Genomic DNA, 17,036 nt, shown 5'->3' with positions numbered 1-17,036 from the left:
TCTCATCGGTGCTCACACTGTTTCCAACTGTCGGATCGTGCGGACGTAAAAAATGTCGCGCGTCACATCTTATGATCGCGAACCGAAATAAATAAATTAAATAAAAGCGAAAGTGTTTAATCTTATTATACATCTAAAACCAATGACAATCAGCCTAAAGAAAATGAAATATTTATTTGGGCACAATCCAAACCAAAGTGTGAAACTCAACGAGAAAGCTCAGTGAACCCGGTAAACAAATCAAACGACAAGTGATTATGGGATGCATTTGGGCGCTGTGAGTGTGTGTGTGTGTGTGGATATTGGGATGAATATATTTGTGCAGGTCCTTTGCGGCTCCTTTTGCATCCCTTTTGCAAAGTGGCGCAATTTTCTGTGTGGTGCATATTGTTCTCCCATTGCAATCAAAACGGAGTTGATGCCACAATCGTACATGCACAGTGACGACCAAAAACTTGAAGTACTTAACATATTTTAACAAAACAATATTGAAATTAAAAATTTTGTGAAGTGAAATGTCATTCAAAATGTAACTTATAGATAGAAAGATATTATACTTTTTAAGATCTATTGGATGTTTTTATTTGCCAATTGAAAGAAAAGGTATAAAAATATCTTTGACAGATGAAGTTTTTTGTTGAATTTTGTGAATTCGAATAGTATATTAATATTTAAGTCGTTTCGAATGCCCTTAAATAAACTCAGAAAGGGGGATTTTGTAGGAAATGTACTTATGGAAGTAGGACTGTAATGCCAAAGACAAAGGCTTCTTCTTCTCCGCTCAACCTCAAGCTGCATATGAGTTAATATTTGTCTAGTTTTTGAACATGCCGCTTTTGTCTCAGCCTTTGTGTTCCTCCTACTCGTGTTCGTCTGACGTTGACGCTGAAGTTGACAAACCAACCAGGTCCTGGTCCACTTTGGATGACGGCGTCTTTGAGGGAAAGGCCAGAGGGAGGCTCGGGGCATAGGGGCATCCACATCACAGCAAATAGCTCTACTTTCCACTCTCGCCGAAAGTGCTATCCTTTTGCAGGATGGCTGGGCTGCACTGGTTGCGGATGCGGATGCGCGGGTGTGCGAGGACGACTCCCTGGCGCTGTAAAATATGCAATTAGAAAGACATCAAAGCACAGTCACCGCTCAACTCAATGCTGATAGCCCGGCACCACCCACCGCCCGCCACTTACTTTCCCGCCCCTCCCAGCGCCACTCCCCCTTTCTCTGTCGCCTGCCTGCTTTCCTATGCGCTTTGACACAAGCACAGACGCACACTCAAAACAATTGTGTGGACATTTTGGGAACTTGACAATGTTCTTTTAAATACATGTTGGGTATCGGAAGGATTAAAAAGGATTAGCTCAGTAAACAATTTCCAAATATTCAGGAAATTCCAGGTCCAAGGGCTCCTCTAGCTTTCAAACATTTTTTATACCCATTGAATTACGTTTTATTTAATGTTTTATTTAAATCATGAATTTGGCGGAAATACCAGAAAAATATAACCACTGTTTTTAGGTAAACCTCCGTTATTTTTAATTAAAAATATTTTATGAATTTTAAAATTTATACAATTAATTAATAATTTGAATAGATGGAATACCGTTTTAAATTCAAAAGAATGGTGGAAAATTTTATTTTTATTTTTAAATGATATTCCTGCAATACCAACTACATTGTTTTCTAATCAAATATTTAAGGAATTTTAAATTAGGCTAGCTTTTTTCGAGTGCAAAGTACAAGGACACTAGGCGAAAAAAAAGAAAAGGGTGGAAAAGAAGGCTCTTGAAGTACCAACCCGAAACGAGTCTCGTCATTAGTGGGTCCCCCTCCGTTTGTGTCACTTTGTCGGCCGCTTCGACTGGCGCTTTTTGATATTATTTATTTATATTTTTCACTTTTAATAAAATGTTGTCGCCGTTGCCGCCTGCCACTGCCTTTGCTACTTTGCCTTTGTGGAAAGGAGGAGCACGCAGTGCAGAGTTTAAATCGCTTTGCCAAACTGGCGGCCAAGCGAGGTCAATTGGCTTAATTACTGTGTGACATCGTGTGGACAAGTGGCGAAGGCGGAGGCGTCTTCCGAATGCTTCCACACTCGCCACCGCGTAAACAGTATTACATTTGCTTATGTATATTTCAACAGATAGCTCAACTCCCTATCAATAGAGTCCCTTGTGCGGCAGACCATTAAATTTAATCGTTTTTCATTTTTGTCTGTGTTTTTTCAATCACTATCTAGTAACGAGCATTGCAGCCCCACTGTCCATAAACATTTACACTATGCAAAATGAAAACTTTAAAATGTTTTTAAATTTATAAAGAAAGCATTTTACATGGATTCCTTGAGGGCCTTAAAAAATGTTTTCATTAATATGTCCTTCTGGAATAATTCGTTAATAAACAACAACATAAGTAATTTCAGTTATTTTAATAATATGTATTATGAATTTTACCTGAAAATAAAATCTTACAGAAATTAAAATCACTTAATTTAATAATGGTTATAATAAAAATAAATAATGAGTTTCTAGATATTCTGTTTATGCCATATTAAACAGATTATCTGTTGCTTAACCAACTTTATATTTTAATTGTCGGCTTTTAAATTAACACCCGAACATTAATATTTTTTTCTGTGCAGGAAAATCAGTTTGTATATATTGTAAAGTAAAGTGCGTAAGGGAACGCTTATCGAACGGATGCCCATTGGCCATGTAGATGAACCCAGTGAAACATTTGACTTGTGACACACTCATTTCCTTTGGCCGCAACTTCTTATCAGTGTGCACAAAATGCACTCGACATAATCAGAATAAAATACCATCAACTCAGTGCATAAATTAGTGAGCAAAAACCCGGACAAAACAACTATAATAATGCGCCTGAGTGGCTGTGGAATTCTGCTGCTCCTTCTGCCTTTTGGGGTGGTGAGTGCTGTCCGCCAGTTGGAGGAAAACCAGAGCACCAAGAACGATCCCCAGTATTCCGGGGAGCGACAGGTGCGCCGCCGTAACAACAAGAGCAATGCCTCCGCGGATCATCATCGTCATTTGTCCGGCGGACCCAAGAAAAACGGTCGAAGGCCATCATCCGTAAGCCTGGATTCGGATGACTACGATTGGCTGGATGCGGATACCAGTGAGGCAATCGATAGCTCCGAAACCACTGCTGCGGAGTCTGTGCGATCGTCCGGAGAATCACATGGTAAGTTGATAAGACCTCTGAGACCCGTGACCTTTGCTGTCACATCAAAAGCAGCCGCTATCAGTTAAACGCACATATGTCATGAATGACAAATGGCTAGGCTGCACATAGGGTTATTTAAAATAATTGGACATTTTAGAAAAAATGTAATCTTAAAAAATGTTCCGCTGATGACTTTATTGAACAAAGAAGAATTTTAATATAATGAGCAGGGAGAAAAACTGTAAGATAATTTATCTTTGGCAATTATTGGAAATTAGGTCTTTAAAGGAAAATTATCTAAACATCTTATTAAATATATAGTTTATAACAGTACAATAAAAGTACAACAATAGATTCTTATTTTATTTCTGTGAAATATTTAGTATAAGCAAATTTTTTTTTTAAGTTTGTAGTAAGTAAAGAAAGTGGCTTTGATATTTCAAATATTTTGAGCGCAAATATATATTTATTGTCGAACATATACATTTCGCGATTTTGCATATCTAAGCCATATCCACTTCATATTCCATGTCTTTCGAGTTTATTGCTATTTTCAAAAACTGGTTCATTTATTTGTTTTAACGCTGTCGCGTTCATTCACTCCCCTTTCGCCGGCCCGCATTTTTAGGGCTGGTCAGTTCGGCCGAGATAGAGCAATCGACAAATATAAACTTTTACGGCCCCTCCCACTTTGATTTGCATGTAAATGGAACCACACTCCGGTCCACACTCGCATCCAGTCACTTAATCAAAAGCAATAATTTCCTTTTGAGCGCGAACGAAATGTTTTAATTGAAAGTGCTGATGATGATGACGATGCCACTGTTTCCAGATATGTAGGTCCATCTGAATCCGAGCGAATGCGTGTTTGCGCTCGAATCTAAATTGAAACTGTGTTAAAAATTAGTTTAAATTGCTGCAAAGCTGCGTTGTCTGATGGCGCCAGCATGTAGTATCTCAAGATATACTTCGGATTCGGCCCCTTCAGCTCGGTTATTCCTCCACCGTCTGTTTTATTAACTCGCAGCCCGAGTGAATTATGGTTGGGGATGGGGTTGGGGTGTCAGTGTATGATAAATGTGTTAGATTTCCAATGAAATTTTATGGCCTGCTCGTATATGTCGCCGCCTTGAGCTTAACTGATTGTCGCTCTTTTTGCAAAAGGAAATTCTTCGGGTTCGTTGCGTGATGGTGTGCATCCGAAATGATTTGAATAGTGCGGCATTTGAAGTGTTTTGCATACAAATAGCCACCGCAAGTGGCGTTGATTTTTATTCGATGCCGTAAAAAAAGCTATTAAACAATAATTTTTGTTGCACACACGTTAATCAAACGGGTGGTCGGATGTGTCCACTTCTTTTGATGCGAGTTATCTCTGCAAATGCCGGAGAACTTGGCGACAAATCAGCTGTGACACTTGACATGCGGCAGCGAATCGGAGACGGCCATTGAGTGGATTCCTTTATTTATAGAAGTCACCCCATTCCACAGATCCACTGTGCACTGAAAAAATATAGCACACACAAAATTTTTACAAAATTATCCCGAATTACGTTAAATTTAGTGAAGTTTTACATTTCACAATCATATGGATAAGTTAAAACCCACTTAGCTAAATTCCTTAAATCTTTTTTAAATATATTGCTTCTAATGTTATTAAAGGAATATCAGACACATTCATTGACTTTTTCTAGGTTGTTATTTTTTTGAAATATTTAAAATCAGAGACTTTAAAAAATAATCCCAAATTCTATATTTGTCCTATGGAAGATATTTTTGCACATTACAATCATATGGTCAAGCTTATATCCACTTAGATTAAGTCTTTTAATTTTATTTTAAATATTTTTTTTATAATTTTTTCAATATCAACATTTTTTGCCTTTTTCTTCAATTTTTATTGTTGATTAATATCAAATAAATATTTGAAATTCAAAACACAATATTTTTAATTATTTTATAAAACCGTTTAAGCACATCCCTTTTTTTCTGTGTGGTGCGTTGACAGGCAACTTAGATCATTGGCCAGAGTTAAAAAGAAGCAGCAGCATCGGAAGACTGCGCAACTTTGCAACTAAAACTGAAACTAAGATACATAACAAAAATAGCACCCGACGACACACAATACGCAGAGTAGCAAACACAAATGAAAACATTAACAGTTTTAAAAATAAATGCCAAATAAAAACTGAATCAGAATCAGAATCGGGGGAGAATCAAATGGGGTAAAAGACAACGCCCGGCAAATCAAAAAGGCATTTTCCAAGCGATTTGTCACAGTTTCGCATTTGCACATTTGATTCCCCAAATCAATGTTCATAGGCCGCGGCCAAATTTATTTTGGTGGACTTCAAAGTAAATTTCCGCTAAAATTAGTCACTTAACCCGACTGTCCGGACTCGCTTGGCCGAAATGGAATGGCTGGGCCAAAAATACGTGAGTTTCCGAACAAGAAATGGGGGAAAACTTAGCCGTTTTCACTTCCCCATCCATGGTTCTTGTCCTCCTTTCGCAATTGCACACTTAATTAATGGGCACTGCTTTTGATCTTCTGTGAAGTTCAGTAGCCCCCCAATTCCTGCCGCAAGTGACAAAACCTGAATTTTTCACGCACTCAGCAAAACTCTTTGAACCCGCCCTTTACGCCCAGCCAACTGTCACACGTCCACGTCCACGTCCCCGGATCCGGAGTTGCAAGTCCGGAGATCGGGGACATGTGTCGCAGATGTCAGACATGGGAAGCGCTTCCAACCAGTGATGCGTGGTGTGGCGTGATCACAGGAAAGTGATCAAGTGTTAAGGGTTCCCCGGAGATCACTCAATATTATTCGAATCACGATTCCCGGATCTCTTCGACCAATCTCATTCATATGCATCTGGTTGGGATATACGCAGCAGCCTATCTTGTTGTTCAATCTGTAAGGCAATCAGAATGATGTCAATAATAGGTAGGTGAGACAAGTTGTTACGATTGACATGTGATAGATTATTGAAATCGTATAAGATTTAAAAATCTAAATGATGGAATTTTTATTACTTAATGTTATAATTACATATATAATTTTTATTTGAAAAGTATACTCTAATATTATTTAATTTCAGCAAAAAATAAAATATTTTGAAACTAAAAAAAAAAACACTTTGTTTTGAAATTTTTTTGTCCGTAAAATGTAATGTCATTAATTTCAACTATTTTACATACTAAAATGTATATGCCCTCTGGTTTTAATCCTTAATTAATTTGATTATTACAACTTTTTTAAATATTTTTTCATTGCCTATCAAATCACACTCTCATCTCTGGTCCCAAGCCCGAACATCTCACCATGTCCCCCATTTCTTTTCGCAAGAAAAGTTCAACACCCAATGAGCAATCTTCCAAATGAACCGCAGCCAGAAAAAAGGGGAAAACAGAAAAAAAAAAAAAAAAAAACAAGCCGTAAGTGCTTAATAAGTAATCAGTCACCCGAAGTACTCGTAGATAAGCAGGATACCATACCAGACCAGCCACCTAATTAGTGCGAAAAGTGAAACCCCGCCTCCATAAAGTCGCAGTGTGATTTGTGTCAGAGGAGGAAGTGTATCTTGGAACTGATTCAGACCAACATGTGGCGATCATGATCACGATCATGACCACAATCGGGAATCGGGCATCAAGCAAATCTGACTGCAACCCACTCCTTTAACGATCCTCTGCCAGATCGCTCGCTGTTTCCCGTGGCATTTATTTTAATTTTAATTTACTGAGTGGTGTCAAAATGCGTGAGCCAAGCCATTAAACCCTGATATGCTGCACTTTGCTTACTTAACTTCTTGTTTTCCTCTCGCAACATGCTTATTTTTTGTTTGTTTGCTTCTCTTGCAGATATCTTCACATGTTGCAATCAGGTCTTCGGCTCATGTCGCACAGCATGCGAAAATGTAAGTATCGAGATGGGGGAATCGGGGTCTTGGTGGGTAGGATTGATCATATATCAAAAATGCGTAAGAATGGTTGAGTGCTTGCAACGGGTGGTACAGCCAGGGGCAACGATTTTATTGCACAAAGTAAATTTTGAAATTGGGTTTTGCAAATGAAAATAAAGTGGTCTATAGATAACGAAAATAAAACCATTGCAAATTTAAAGATTTTAATTAATTTTATTATTTGGCTAAGTAAATTAAAGATATTTTTATAAAAAAATATGGTAAAGATTTGACATAAATAGAGATGAATAAATAAAAAATAAAGAATGAGAACGACTTATGGAATAAACTCAATTTTAAGGGATATTGATGGCTTCACAAATATTATAATAGATAAATGTTTAAAAATTTTACCTTTCCGAAAAATCTATAAAATTTTTGTAAGTCCTCTTACGGCATCTGCATAAATTTGTGTTTCCAAATATGTTTACTCATAACTATTTTACCCAAATGCAGTGTGTGTGGGGCGCCTAGACACAGGCAAAACCAACTCGAAGGGAAATGATGTGTCTGTCATAAATATTAAACGCCAGCCACAGGCAATCGGCCATAAGTATGAACACCTCGGACAGCAGATCAGATACAGATTGAACAAGCCGATATGGTGGAAAAACTACTGATCGAGCCACAATGCATTTCCTGGTATTTTAATGTGCCCATGAATCCTCTTTCTCTTTTATGAACGGTGTGCGAGAGGTGCATACTAAGCAATATATATTTAGAATTCAATAAACGTTGATCCGTCAGACTGTCACACGCAGAAAATCCATTGAAAATTATTATGACAGGTTTTAATGATCGCTTGATTTCGGTAGAACTTTGAATACCCATATTCACATCCGCTGACTGCCGATTGTAGAGCCTTGTGCCAAAAAGGATAGAAAAATACGCACAAATTGCATTGTTAATTAGCATAAACTGGCAAACAGGTAATTGCAACTCAAAGACCGAACCCAGACCAAACACTCAGACTTGTACAGAGAGAAAATTAATTGAGTGACAATTAAAACATTTGTGCGTCCTGAGGTGGTATTGTTAATATTATTTAAAAGCAAACGTATCAGTTTATATATATATAAAATCTTTTTTTCTATACTTGTAGGTAGATATTTGATCCTTAATTTGAAAATATTGCACTCTATCAGGGCTTCTTCATTAATATCAAATGGATTATTAATTTTTAATATCTTTAAAATATATTTATTTGAATATTTGATTTATCACATTATTTTTACTAGCCATTGAAATGGTTTTGCGCGGTAATTTATTTTTTTCTGTCTGCAGATCGAGAGCCAGACCAACCAGTTTGCCACTCAAAGTCATTCATAAAGCCGAGCCGGCTGAAAATCAATTTGTTGTCTTTGAGAGCGAGTGTCGTGTGTGCAGTTGTCGGTAGTCTGTTCCTAGCCCCGATTTAGTTGGAGGCAATGCCAGCAATCAAATCACTGACATCATTTAACTTTGTAATCATAACCATTTTCCACCCGAAACCAATTAGTTTTCCCAGCCGAAAGTGGGCTGGGGTTTTGCCAATCTTTTCATTTAGAAATGCAAATGAAGGCATTAAATCTTTCGGCCAAATTGAAACTGACAAACAGGATAATGGCAACCGGTTCGGTTCCCATAGGCGTTCCCCAAATCCACTTTTGAATTGCTTTTCCCTCTCGTGCGAAAGATTAGAGAGCTGGATCTTACAAGTGGGTGTCGGGAAATAGGAGACCCCTTGATATCCGACTCCCCACTCACAAATTGTTCTCTTCGGTACCTGAATGTGTGAAAAGTCGAACCCGAGACGAGAGATCTCCCCGAGATAAGTGAAAATTTACGCGAATTTTATTATTGACAAAATGCTGTTTTGTGGCTCGAGGTCTGATAATTGCAACAGACAATTCTGTGGGCCTCTATCTGATGGGATTTCATGCCGTGGTGCGCAGGTTGTCCTCGAAGAGGAGGTTCCGGTGGGATGCCATGTATCTATCCGAGAGTGTGGGAGTGCGTGACATGGCCACGGACACTTCATTAACAAAACTGCAACAGACATGCTCGTGGCTTGTAGCTCCAAGAGGGAAAACAGACTGGTAACTCACATGGGAGAAGTGCGTACCAGCCAGGAGCGTCGATGATAAAGGTACCATAAAATTTTACTTTTTTTTTACATCGGTGACCGGCTACAATTGTTAATTTTAAATACATATATCTTATTTTAACTAAATAAACCAGCAAGGAACCAAAGATTTAAAAGCGATTCCCCTTTTAAAGGAGTAACAGTGTATGTAAATTAAAAAATGTATTAAGAGGAATATACAAGTTTTACCAACGAGTTTTACAGTGTACAGTACATTTTTTGAAAATTCTTTCAAAATATATTTGTGTTATATTCATGAGGAAACTTAAATAGGTAATTAAAATATAATTAGAAAGGGAAATCCCTTTAAATATATTATTTTACGCTACTTAAATCTAACTCAATCTCTTTAATTCTTACGACCAAACCTCTACCAAATGCAGACCCCCTTAAACCCACAGCATCTACACCCCAGTTTATGTTAATTTGTATTTATGGGAATGCCACCAGGCTCAAGATCCAGACAAGTTCCGAGGACAAGCACACGAAGTATCTTGAATAGACATCGCTTTACTCAGATTACTGAGGCAGATACGTGAGTCCCAGGCTGGAATGAGCCTGAAAATTTGTTATTGAAGTTCCCTGGGCCAGTTCTTTATCAATAGAAAGAGAAAGAGCAGCAAATGTTATTTATGATGGTGTCAGGAAGAATACAGCATTCAGAAATGTAACATAATACGCCAAAAAATACAACGACAAGAGCAGGATAAAACTGCAACCTGCATGTTTTGAACCCTGCCCCAAAATCAACCCCGACCCTGATTATAACCTTATGCACTCAACAAAAGATGAGTTAAATTTGGTAAAACGTGGTTCCAAAAATTTAAAAAGAGTATAAGTGCCCATTATAACTCAGTTTCTAAATTAGAATTACTGCTTTCTAAAGTTAAGGTGTTCTTTTGCTTACTTTTTAATTATTTTTCAAATGCTAGTTGACAAATTATTTCAGATTTCTTTAAAATGTTTCATTTCTTAAAGTGTTAAGGCTGTTAGACTGCGCACCGAGCACTTGAAACCCAACAGGTTGCGGGTCAGGAGCGGGTTAAGCGCTTGGCCGATGATTAAGTTTGATTGCGATTAATAACTTGTTGTATATTGCAATTTATGCATATTTTTCCAGTTATCTCTGGTAGAGTTTGCCGATGGCGCTGGCGGCGATAGTCGCGAGGAACTGCGCAAATATTGTCAACTGCACCAGGTGGAATTCTGGACCTGCGTCAACCGCACTTTCGATGGTGAGTGGGGGAATTCCAGCCGTAAAATCCATTCAATAACATCCATTCTCATTCGCAGCGGTCTCCCGCGGAGCGGACTGGTCGGGAAGGCGTTGCTGCCAATTTGGAGTCCTGCCACATTGCCGCAACGTTTGCGCCACGTCGAACCGTTCACCTGTGCAGAATTGTCGTCGCAGCGACGAACAGACTTTGTACGACTGCCTGGAGCGCCAGGAGGCTGCGGATCAGTGCTGCGGACAAGCCCGCACCTCCGAGTGTCTGGAGGTGAGTCTAGTTATAAGCCAATGATTACTCCTACAAAGAAAAAATTAACCTCTACCTGGATGGATATTTTACAATACTTAATTTCCATTGGAACCACTTTATAAACGTGTTTTATTGATGTGAATTAAGCTTAATAATTATTTAATACCATTATTAAACCCGTTACTGGAAAAGTAAAAAGGTTTATTGTGTGTATTGGAAAGTCCTAAATATATGTAAATATATTCTTGATCAGGGTCAATAATCGAGTCGATTGAGCCATGTCCGTCTGTCCGTCCGTAAGAATGTTGAGATCTCGGCAATTAAAAGAGCTAGAGTTTTTGGATTTCGCATGAAGATTCTAAGTTTTTTTACAGAACGTAAGATTTTACACCTTTACAGATGGCATTACATTTTTCCAGACTTAATTCTTTATTCACATAAACTGTTCAATTTTTCCACAATGGCCATGATCATGGAACTTAGAAATAATTGAGTAGAAAAGCAAACTTATTTTCTGTATTTGCAGATATATATGCTAATTAGTTATTGTTCGTGACTATTTTCCATAATAGTCTTATTTGATACATAAATATTTTTGAAAAGCAAATATTAAAGCAAAAGCTTTTGTCAAGGAACTATGAAACCTCAAATTTATTACATTTTCTTTAAGGTATTTAAAGATCAAAATAAATAAAAGCTTGTGAATGTATTTTTTATAACTACCTATACATTTATTGACTCTTCAAATAAATAAAGAAATAATTTCGAGCAAGACCTATAACATGTGTATTTATGAATTAATATTATTTTTAAAAATAATTGCAGGGCTGTCGCGCCGTATTTGAACCCGCGAACGACAACCATGATCATGTGGACATCAACGGAGCCTGTGGAGATCGCAACGCGGATGTGATTCAGTGCATAAACAATCACACGGACATGACTCCACTGGCAAATGCCGAGAAATGTAAGTAAATATAATGACAAAAAGTTATAAAGTTAATATATTTAGGGTAAATGTAAAACATGTTCCCATAGATATCCCCTGTTGTGAGTACAGCAACAAGGAGCATTGTCGTCATACCTGCCGGAACATCCTTCACCAAAATGCCACTCTGATGGAACGGAGTGAGGTCATCTTCTCGCGCTTAGAGGCAGCAGGATGTGGCTCTCCTTTGCCCCAACTTCCCTTCTGGCAGTGTTTTCTCACGGTAACCGGAAAACTATATGTCCCGGGAGGATCGGGAAGAGCTGGCGGATCCCTTTCCCAAGGCCACTTATCTGGCAAAGGAGGGTCTCTGGGAGAGCCCAATCATCTAGGAATGGACGCGGGTAAAAGACAATGTTGTGAACAAGCCGTCAGTCACAAGTGCCGAAGGTTGTGCAACCAAATCTACACCAGCAATTGGTGGGAAGCACGATCCAGTTTCGAAAACGAGTGCATGGATCAGCCAGGCGAAAGGGAACTGCGACGATGCATAGAAAGTGTAGATGCACCTTGTGAACTGGGATGTCAGGGTCTCAGTTTTTGCTCCAACTTCAACAATCGACCTACGGAACTCTTTCGCAGCTGCACGCCAGAACATGATGCAGCTGCTCGAGAGGACTTGCAGCTCCTGCAACAGCGAGGAACCGTAAGGGTCCTGGGGCAGGAGCTCTTCATCAAGAACACCAGTCGGTGTGCTCCGGAAAAGTGGCAGGCGTTGGTGTGTGCCCTCCAATTGAAGCCCTGCACGCGAGTGGGTCTCTTCAATGGCATTTGCAGTGAGGATTGCCATGAGCTCTTGGATGAGTGTCTGGACTGGACGCTGCAGCACCAGCGACCGAAGGACATATGCTCTAGACTAAAAGAAAAAGATGAGGACGCCCCACTGCCTTGCATTTCCCTAGAGAGCTATCTGAAACCCGGGGACGCCAGTCCAGAGGAGTCCCAAGGCATCACCTCACCCTGCTCGAAGAAACCCTGCAATGGCAGCGAGGTATGCATTCTGCAGCGGGGGGGAAACCAAGGCTACTCCTGCATACCAGGTTGCAATTTGGGACAGGACTCAAAGCTGTTTGTGCCCTTCGGTTCGTATGTGCGACTTGGAAAGAGCACTCTGCACAAAAAAAGTGAAGTGGGTCAGCTTCCTCTAGCAGAACACATAGTCTGCTCGTGTGGCTTGCAAGGTCGCCTGGAGCAATGTCAGCCCCTACCGAGCTATATGCATTCCCACTGCATCCTTCCTGGAGCCAGGAGCTACCGGCACGGCTCCTCCTTCTACCTGGAATGTAACCTGTGCAGTTGCTTCGCCGGCGAGATCACTTGCACCAAGCAGCAGTGTCGGCTGCCGGGATTCGCGGACTCGGGATACACCAGTCTCCCGTGCAATTGCCCAGCCCATTATGTCCCCGTTTGCGGCTCCAACGGCAACACCTATCCTTCGGCCTGCGTGGCCAAGTGCCATTTACCGGAGGGCGACTACGTCTACGGGGCCTGCAATGCCCGAAATGCCTGCCAGGCGGCTCCTCCGAATAGTTGTCCCCTTGGGACGCTGTGTCTGGACAACAGGAAGGTGTGCCTGGCCAGCATGCAGCGGCCGTGTCTGCAGTATGTGTGTGGTGAGTTACAGGGGACTAAGCAATCGATTTATTTTCTTAATTATTACAAAAGACATGATTTATTTACCTGCTAATCTCACAGTCATGGTCTCGCAATGTCCGATTAGCTTTTAATACACTTGTACTGCCTGAACATTTTTTAATTGCAGTGACGCATGACAATCAAAAGTTAGTCCTTTCATTTTTAAAAAGCTTTAAGCAATGTTAAAAATAATAGGCATAAAGAACAATTAAATATGATGAATAGAATTTTACAATTTACAATTTTAACGGAGTTTCAGAAATGTAAGTTTTTAATGTACAACAGTAAAAATAGTAGGCATAAATAACAATTAAATATGATGAATAATTCTATTCAAAACTTACATTTCTGAAACTCCGTTAAATTGTAAATTGTAAAATTGTTTAGACCAAAACAAGCCAAATTGTTGCTTGTTGATCAACAAAAAATATTAAAATATTAATATTAATAACAGATAAAAATAGCATAACCTAACATAAATATTGGAATCCTCGCTTAATAATGCTTTCTTCATTGCAGTCAACGCGACCGCTTCGAACTGTTCCTCCTTCCATCAGGGAGAGGTATGCGATACTCAAGGACGCACTCATCCCAATGCCTGTGCTCTGGTGAAAGCAAATCCGCAAGGGCAAGTGGCCTATTGGTCCGCGTGCCAATCGACTCGCCATGCTGCCTCACCCTCACCAGTCTGTGGCATCAATGGAGTGACCTACAAGAGTAGTTATGCGGCTAAGGCTGAATACGTGATGGTGGATTATTCGGGTCGATGTCGGGAGGTGGGACTGCTAGCCAGCGACATGGGACGACGCTGCCGAACTGTCCAGTGCCCAGCTCCCGCATCCAAGCACTGTCGTTTGATAGTCCCTCCAGGAGCATGTTGCCCCTTGTGTGCTGGTGGCGCCTTCAGGATCATTTACTCCAGGAAGCAGTTCGATCGGGCCATGTACGGACTGAGGGCCCAGAGCAGCACTCTTTTGACCCTGCATGGTGTGCTCCAGCAACTCGATGGACTGGTGCAGGTCAGCGAATGTCAGCTGACTGGATTCCTCACCATGGAAGTAGGCATCTTTGTGGCCTTGGTGCCCTCCAGTAGCATCAAAAGACCCACGCGCCTTCAGTTGGAGGCCTGCACCCGCGAGGCAGAGAAGATATCCTCCCTTATCAACGCCCAATCCCCCAGGATCACCACCAATCTAGCCCTTTCCTGTTTGACGGTATCGCATCTACTAGAACCCACGCCAAATGGAGCAATATCTTATGGTGGTCACACCATTTGGATACTCCCCCTACTTCTGTTAGCTTATAGATTGTTCATAGTTTAAGTTAGCCCTAGGAGGAGTGTGTATTATCTGACTCAATCAAGTGAATTCTTGGTGCCAATTAATCTGTTAGTCTAAGGAGATGGAAAGTGCCTTCAACTGTTAGGAATTGACCCTCTATACCATGTGATATTAGCTAAATTAATCGTTAAGCTTTTAGTGACAGATCCCGAACGAGAAATGTCCTTTTAAAGTTATTATTTAGTTTATGCCGGGGACTGTACTACATTAATACTATTGCTTTTCATCGAAGTCAACTACTTTAAATTAATGTATTCAATTTATTTATAAAAGTTAAGCCTATGGTATCAATTTAAATCATTTTAAAAAGTATTTTTTACAAACCAATTGAAAACAAAGCTTTAACTGGTTGTTTTCTTAAATTCTGAAGACATTTATTAAATTGTAATGTAATAATTGTTGGGTCCCCGGCTAGTGTTCGTTAATGACCAAAGCATCGTCCTTGTAGGAGTATCGCTAGTCTAATAAAATTCCTGAATAAAACTCTGACTTGAGTTGAAGCATGGCTTCCTTTATTGAACCACTCCTAGCAGATCCACCGGGCTGAAGCCCTTATATAATAAATGTACGAAAAGGTATAAAGGGAATCCATCTAAGAAGTCTCCATAGGCACCACCTGGACGCGTTCGGTGACCAGCAAATCCTTGACAGTGGTGTGAAGGATGGGAGTGGTTCCGTGCTTAAAGCGGTAGTCCAATTGGCGCTCGCCCTTCTTGTTGGCCAGCTCGTAATTGCGCAGATATTCCATGCTGCCTTTGCGAATCACGCACAAATCGATGTTGGATCCGGATCCCAGATCGTTGAACACTCCAGAAGCGATGGCATCGCGAACCAGTTTCTTGCCCTCCTCCTCGGTCATGTCGGGTTTCCAGCGACTTTCGAACACGGTCATGGCAGCCAAGGAACCCGATCCCATGGTGGCATAAGGCAGCTTATCCGAGCTTCCATGTGGGTGGATGGAGTAAATGTGGGGTCCGGTCTTATCCACTCCGCCGAGCACCAAGGCGGCACTGATGTGACCCTGGTACCGGAAGAGCATCTGCTTCAGCATCACATTGGCGGCCACCACGCGGACCTCGCGCTCCGTTTGCAGACGATGCAGCTCCAGCTGGGAGGAGATCAGATCTGTGGTCATCTCGGTGTCCGCAGCGGTTCCAGCTCCACAGCAACTGCAAGGAGTTTTTTCGAAAGTATATATATAGGATTAAGTAATAAGATCTTTTTTATTTGAATCTGTAATTCCAGAACCAAATGAACTGCAGTCAAACTTGTATAACACCAAACATCTGAAAAACAATTATGGCAAAAAATGTTACATTGTCACATTCTCTATTTTCAATAAAATTAGATAAACTTAACGATTAGTTGAATTTGAAAGGGTTGACTGTAGTTCCTTTGTACGTTCAATAATATATTCTGATTTCACTTCCTCAGTCAACAACATAATTTCATTTGAATTTGTTATGTAGAAGTGTACCTAATCCTAGTAAGTACATCTTTACATTTGTCTTTATAACATAGAAACCGGCGAGGAAAAGTTTTTGAAAGTCTTACAGCTCGTATGTTAAGCGGCTCTGTTTTAGTAGGGTAATCAATATCGGCTACTGACATTCTCTAGTGAAATCAGAACGTTAAACCTTATGGACACACTGTGTGCCACCTATGGACTCACTATATATTCTTGGCCAAGTAGTGAATCTTGGCGCAGTTTTTGTCTGAGACGATGGGGCCCTCGGTGGCACGCGTATCAGCGCCGAGGATAACGCCGTCCTTGAAGATAATGCCCACGATGGTGGTTCCCGTCTTGGTTGTGGTCGGTGGCTTGAAGCCCTTAGTTAAAAGAGTCGTATTGCTGAAAGCAAATAAGGAGTATTTATTAAAAGCCGCTCAACGATTTCTGGACAGCCTAGATAGTTCTTACCGCTTGCAGTTCTCGAAATTAAAGCCAGCGCGTGGCAGATCGCGTGCCATATCCAAATCCATTGTTTGTGCTTTTTATTTTAATTATATTCACACGAAAAATTAAGTTTCTTGTTTTTTGCCAAGCGGAATGACAATCAAAATTGTTGAAGGCGTGATAGAGCTGGAAGTGACATCGATAAGGCATCGATAGTTTAGAGCAAACGGCCATATCGATTATTTCAAGACTATCGCGGATGTTTCAAAAAAAATAATATAAAATAAATAAATGTTGTTCTAATAATTTATTACCCTTTTTTTATGCAATCATTTTATTGTAAATATTGGCAAATAAATATTTGTTCAATTTACTGAACCTTTGGTGTCCAACAGTTTATAAATCTGAACATAATCAA

General features: G+C 40.1%; 2 protein-coding genes across 5 annotated transcripts; one reads left to right on the top strand and one right to left on the bottom strand.

Annotated features, from left to right (window-relative positions):
• Positions 1 to 35: 35 nt before the first annotated feature.
• LOC108047384 (reversion-inducing cysteine-rich protein with Kazal motifs) lies at positions 36 to 15,103 on the top strand. 4 transcript variants are annotated; one of them, XM_017127537.2, is made up of 8 exons: positions 36 to 231; positions 2,642 to 3,204; positions 7,052 to 7,107; positions 10,398 to 10,512; positions 10,571 to 10,776; positions 11,584 to 11,725; positions 11,797 to 13,359; positions 13,901 to 15,103. In XM_017127537.2, the coding sequence occupies exons 2-8, from the start codon at positions 2,877 to 2,879 to the stop codon at positions 14,701 to 14,703; spliced, it is 3,213 nt and encodes a 1,070-aa protein (XP_016983026.2). In that variant the 5' UTR covers positions 36 to 231; positions 2,642 to 2,876; the 3' UTR covers positions 14,704 to 15,103. The 4 variants fall into 4 exon arrangements, with proteins under 4 accessions (XP_016983026.2, XP_016983028.2, XP_016983027.2 ...); XM_017127539.2 differs by having other exon boundaries at positions 36 to 277; XM_017127538.2 differs by having other exon boundaries at positions 36 to 460.
• A 108-nt stretch (positions 15,104 to 15,211) lies between these two features.
• LOC108047385 (proteasome subunit beta type-7) lies at positions 15,212 to 16,815 on the bottom strand. Its single transcript, XM_017127541.2, has 3 exons — positions 16,643 to 16,815; positions 16,394 to 16,573; positions 15,212 to 15,890 (listed from the first exon to the last, which is right to left on the bottom strand). Exons 1-3 carry the CDS (start codon positions 16,702 to 16,704, stop codon positions 15,314 to 15,316), a joined length of 819 nt encoding a protein of 272 aa, XP_016983030.1. The 5' UTR covers positions 16,705 to 16,815; the 3' UTR covers positions 15,212 to 15,313.
• Positions 16,816 to 17,036: the final 221 nt, after the last annotated feature.

Source organism: Drosophila rhopaloa, unplaced genomic scaffold, assembly GCF_018152115.1.
Source record: "Drosophila rhopaloa isolate 14029-0021.01 unplaced genomic scaffold, ASM1815211v1 contig_47, whole genome shotgun sequence".
In the NCBI taxonomy this organism is placed as follows: domain Eukaryota; kingdom Metazoa; phylum Arthropoda; class Insecta; order Diptera; family Drosophilidae; genus Drosophila; species Drosophila rhopaloa.
This window is presented reverse-complemented; position numbering and strand designations above follow the sequence as displayed.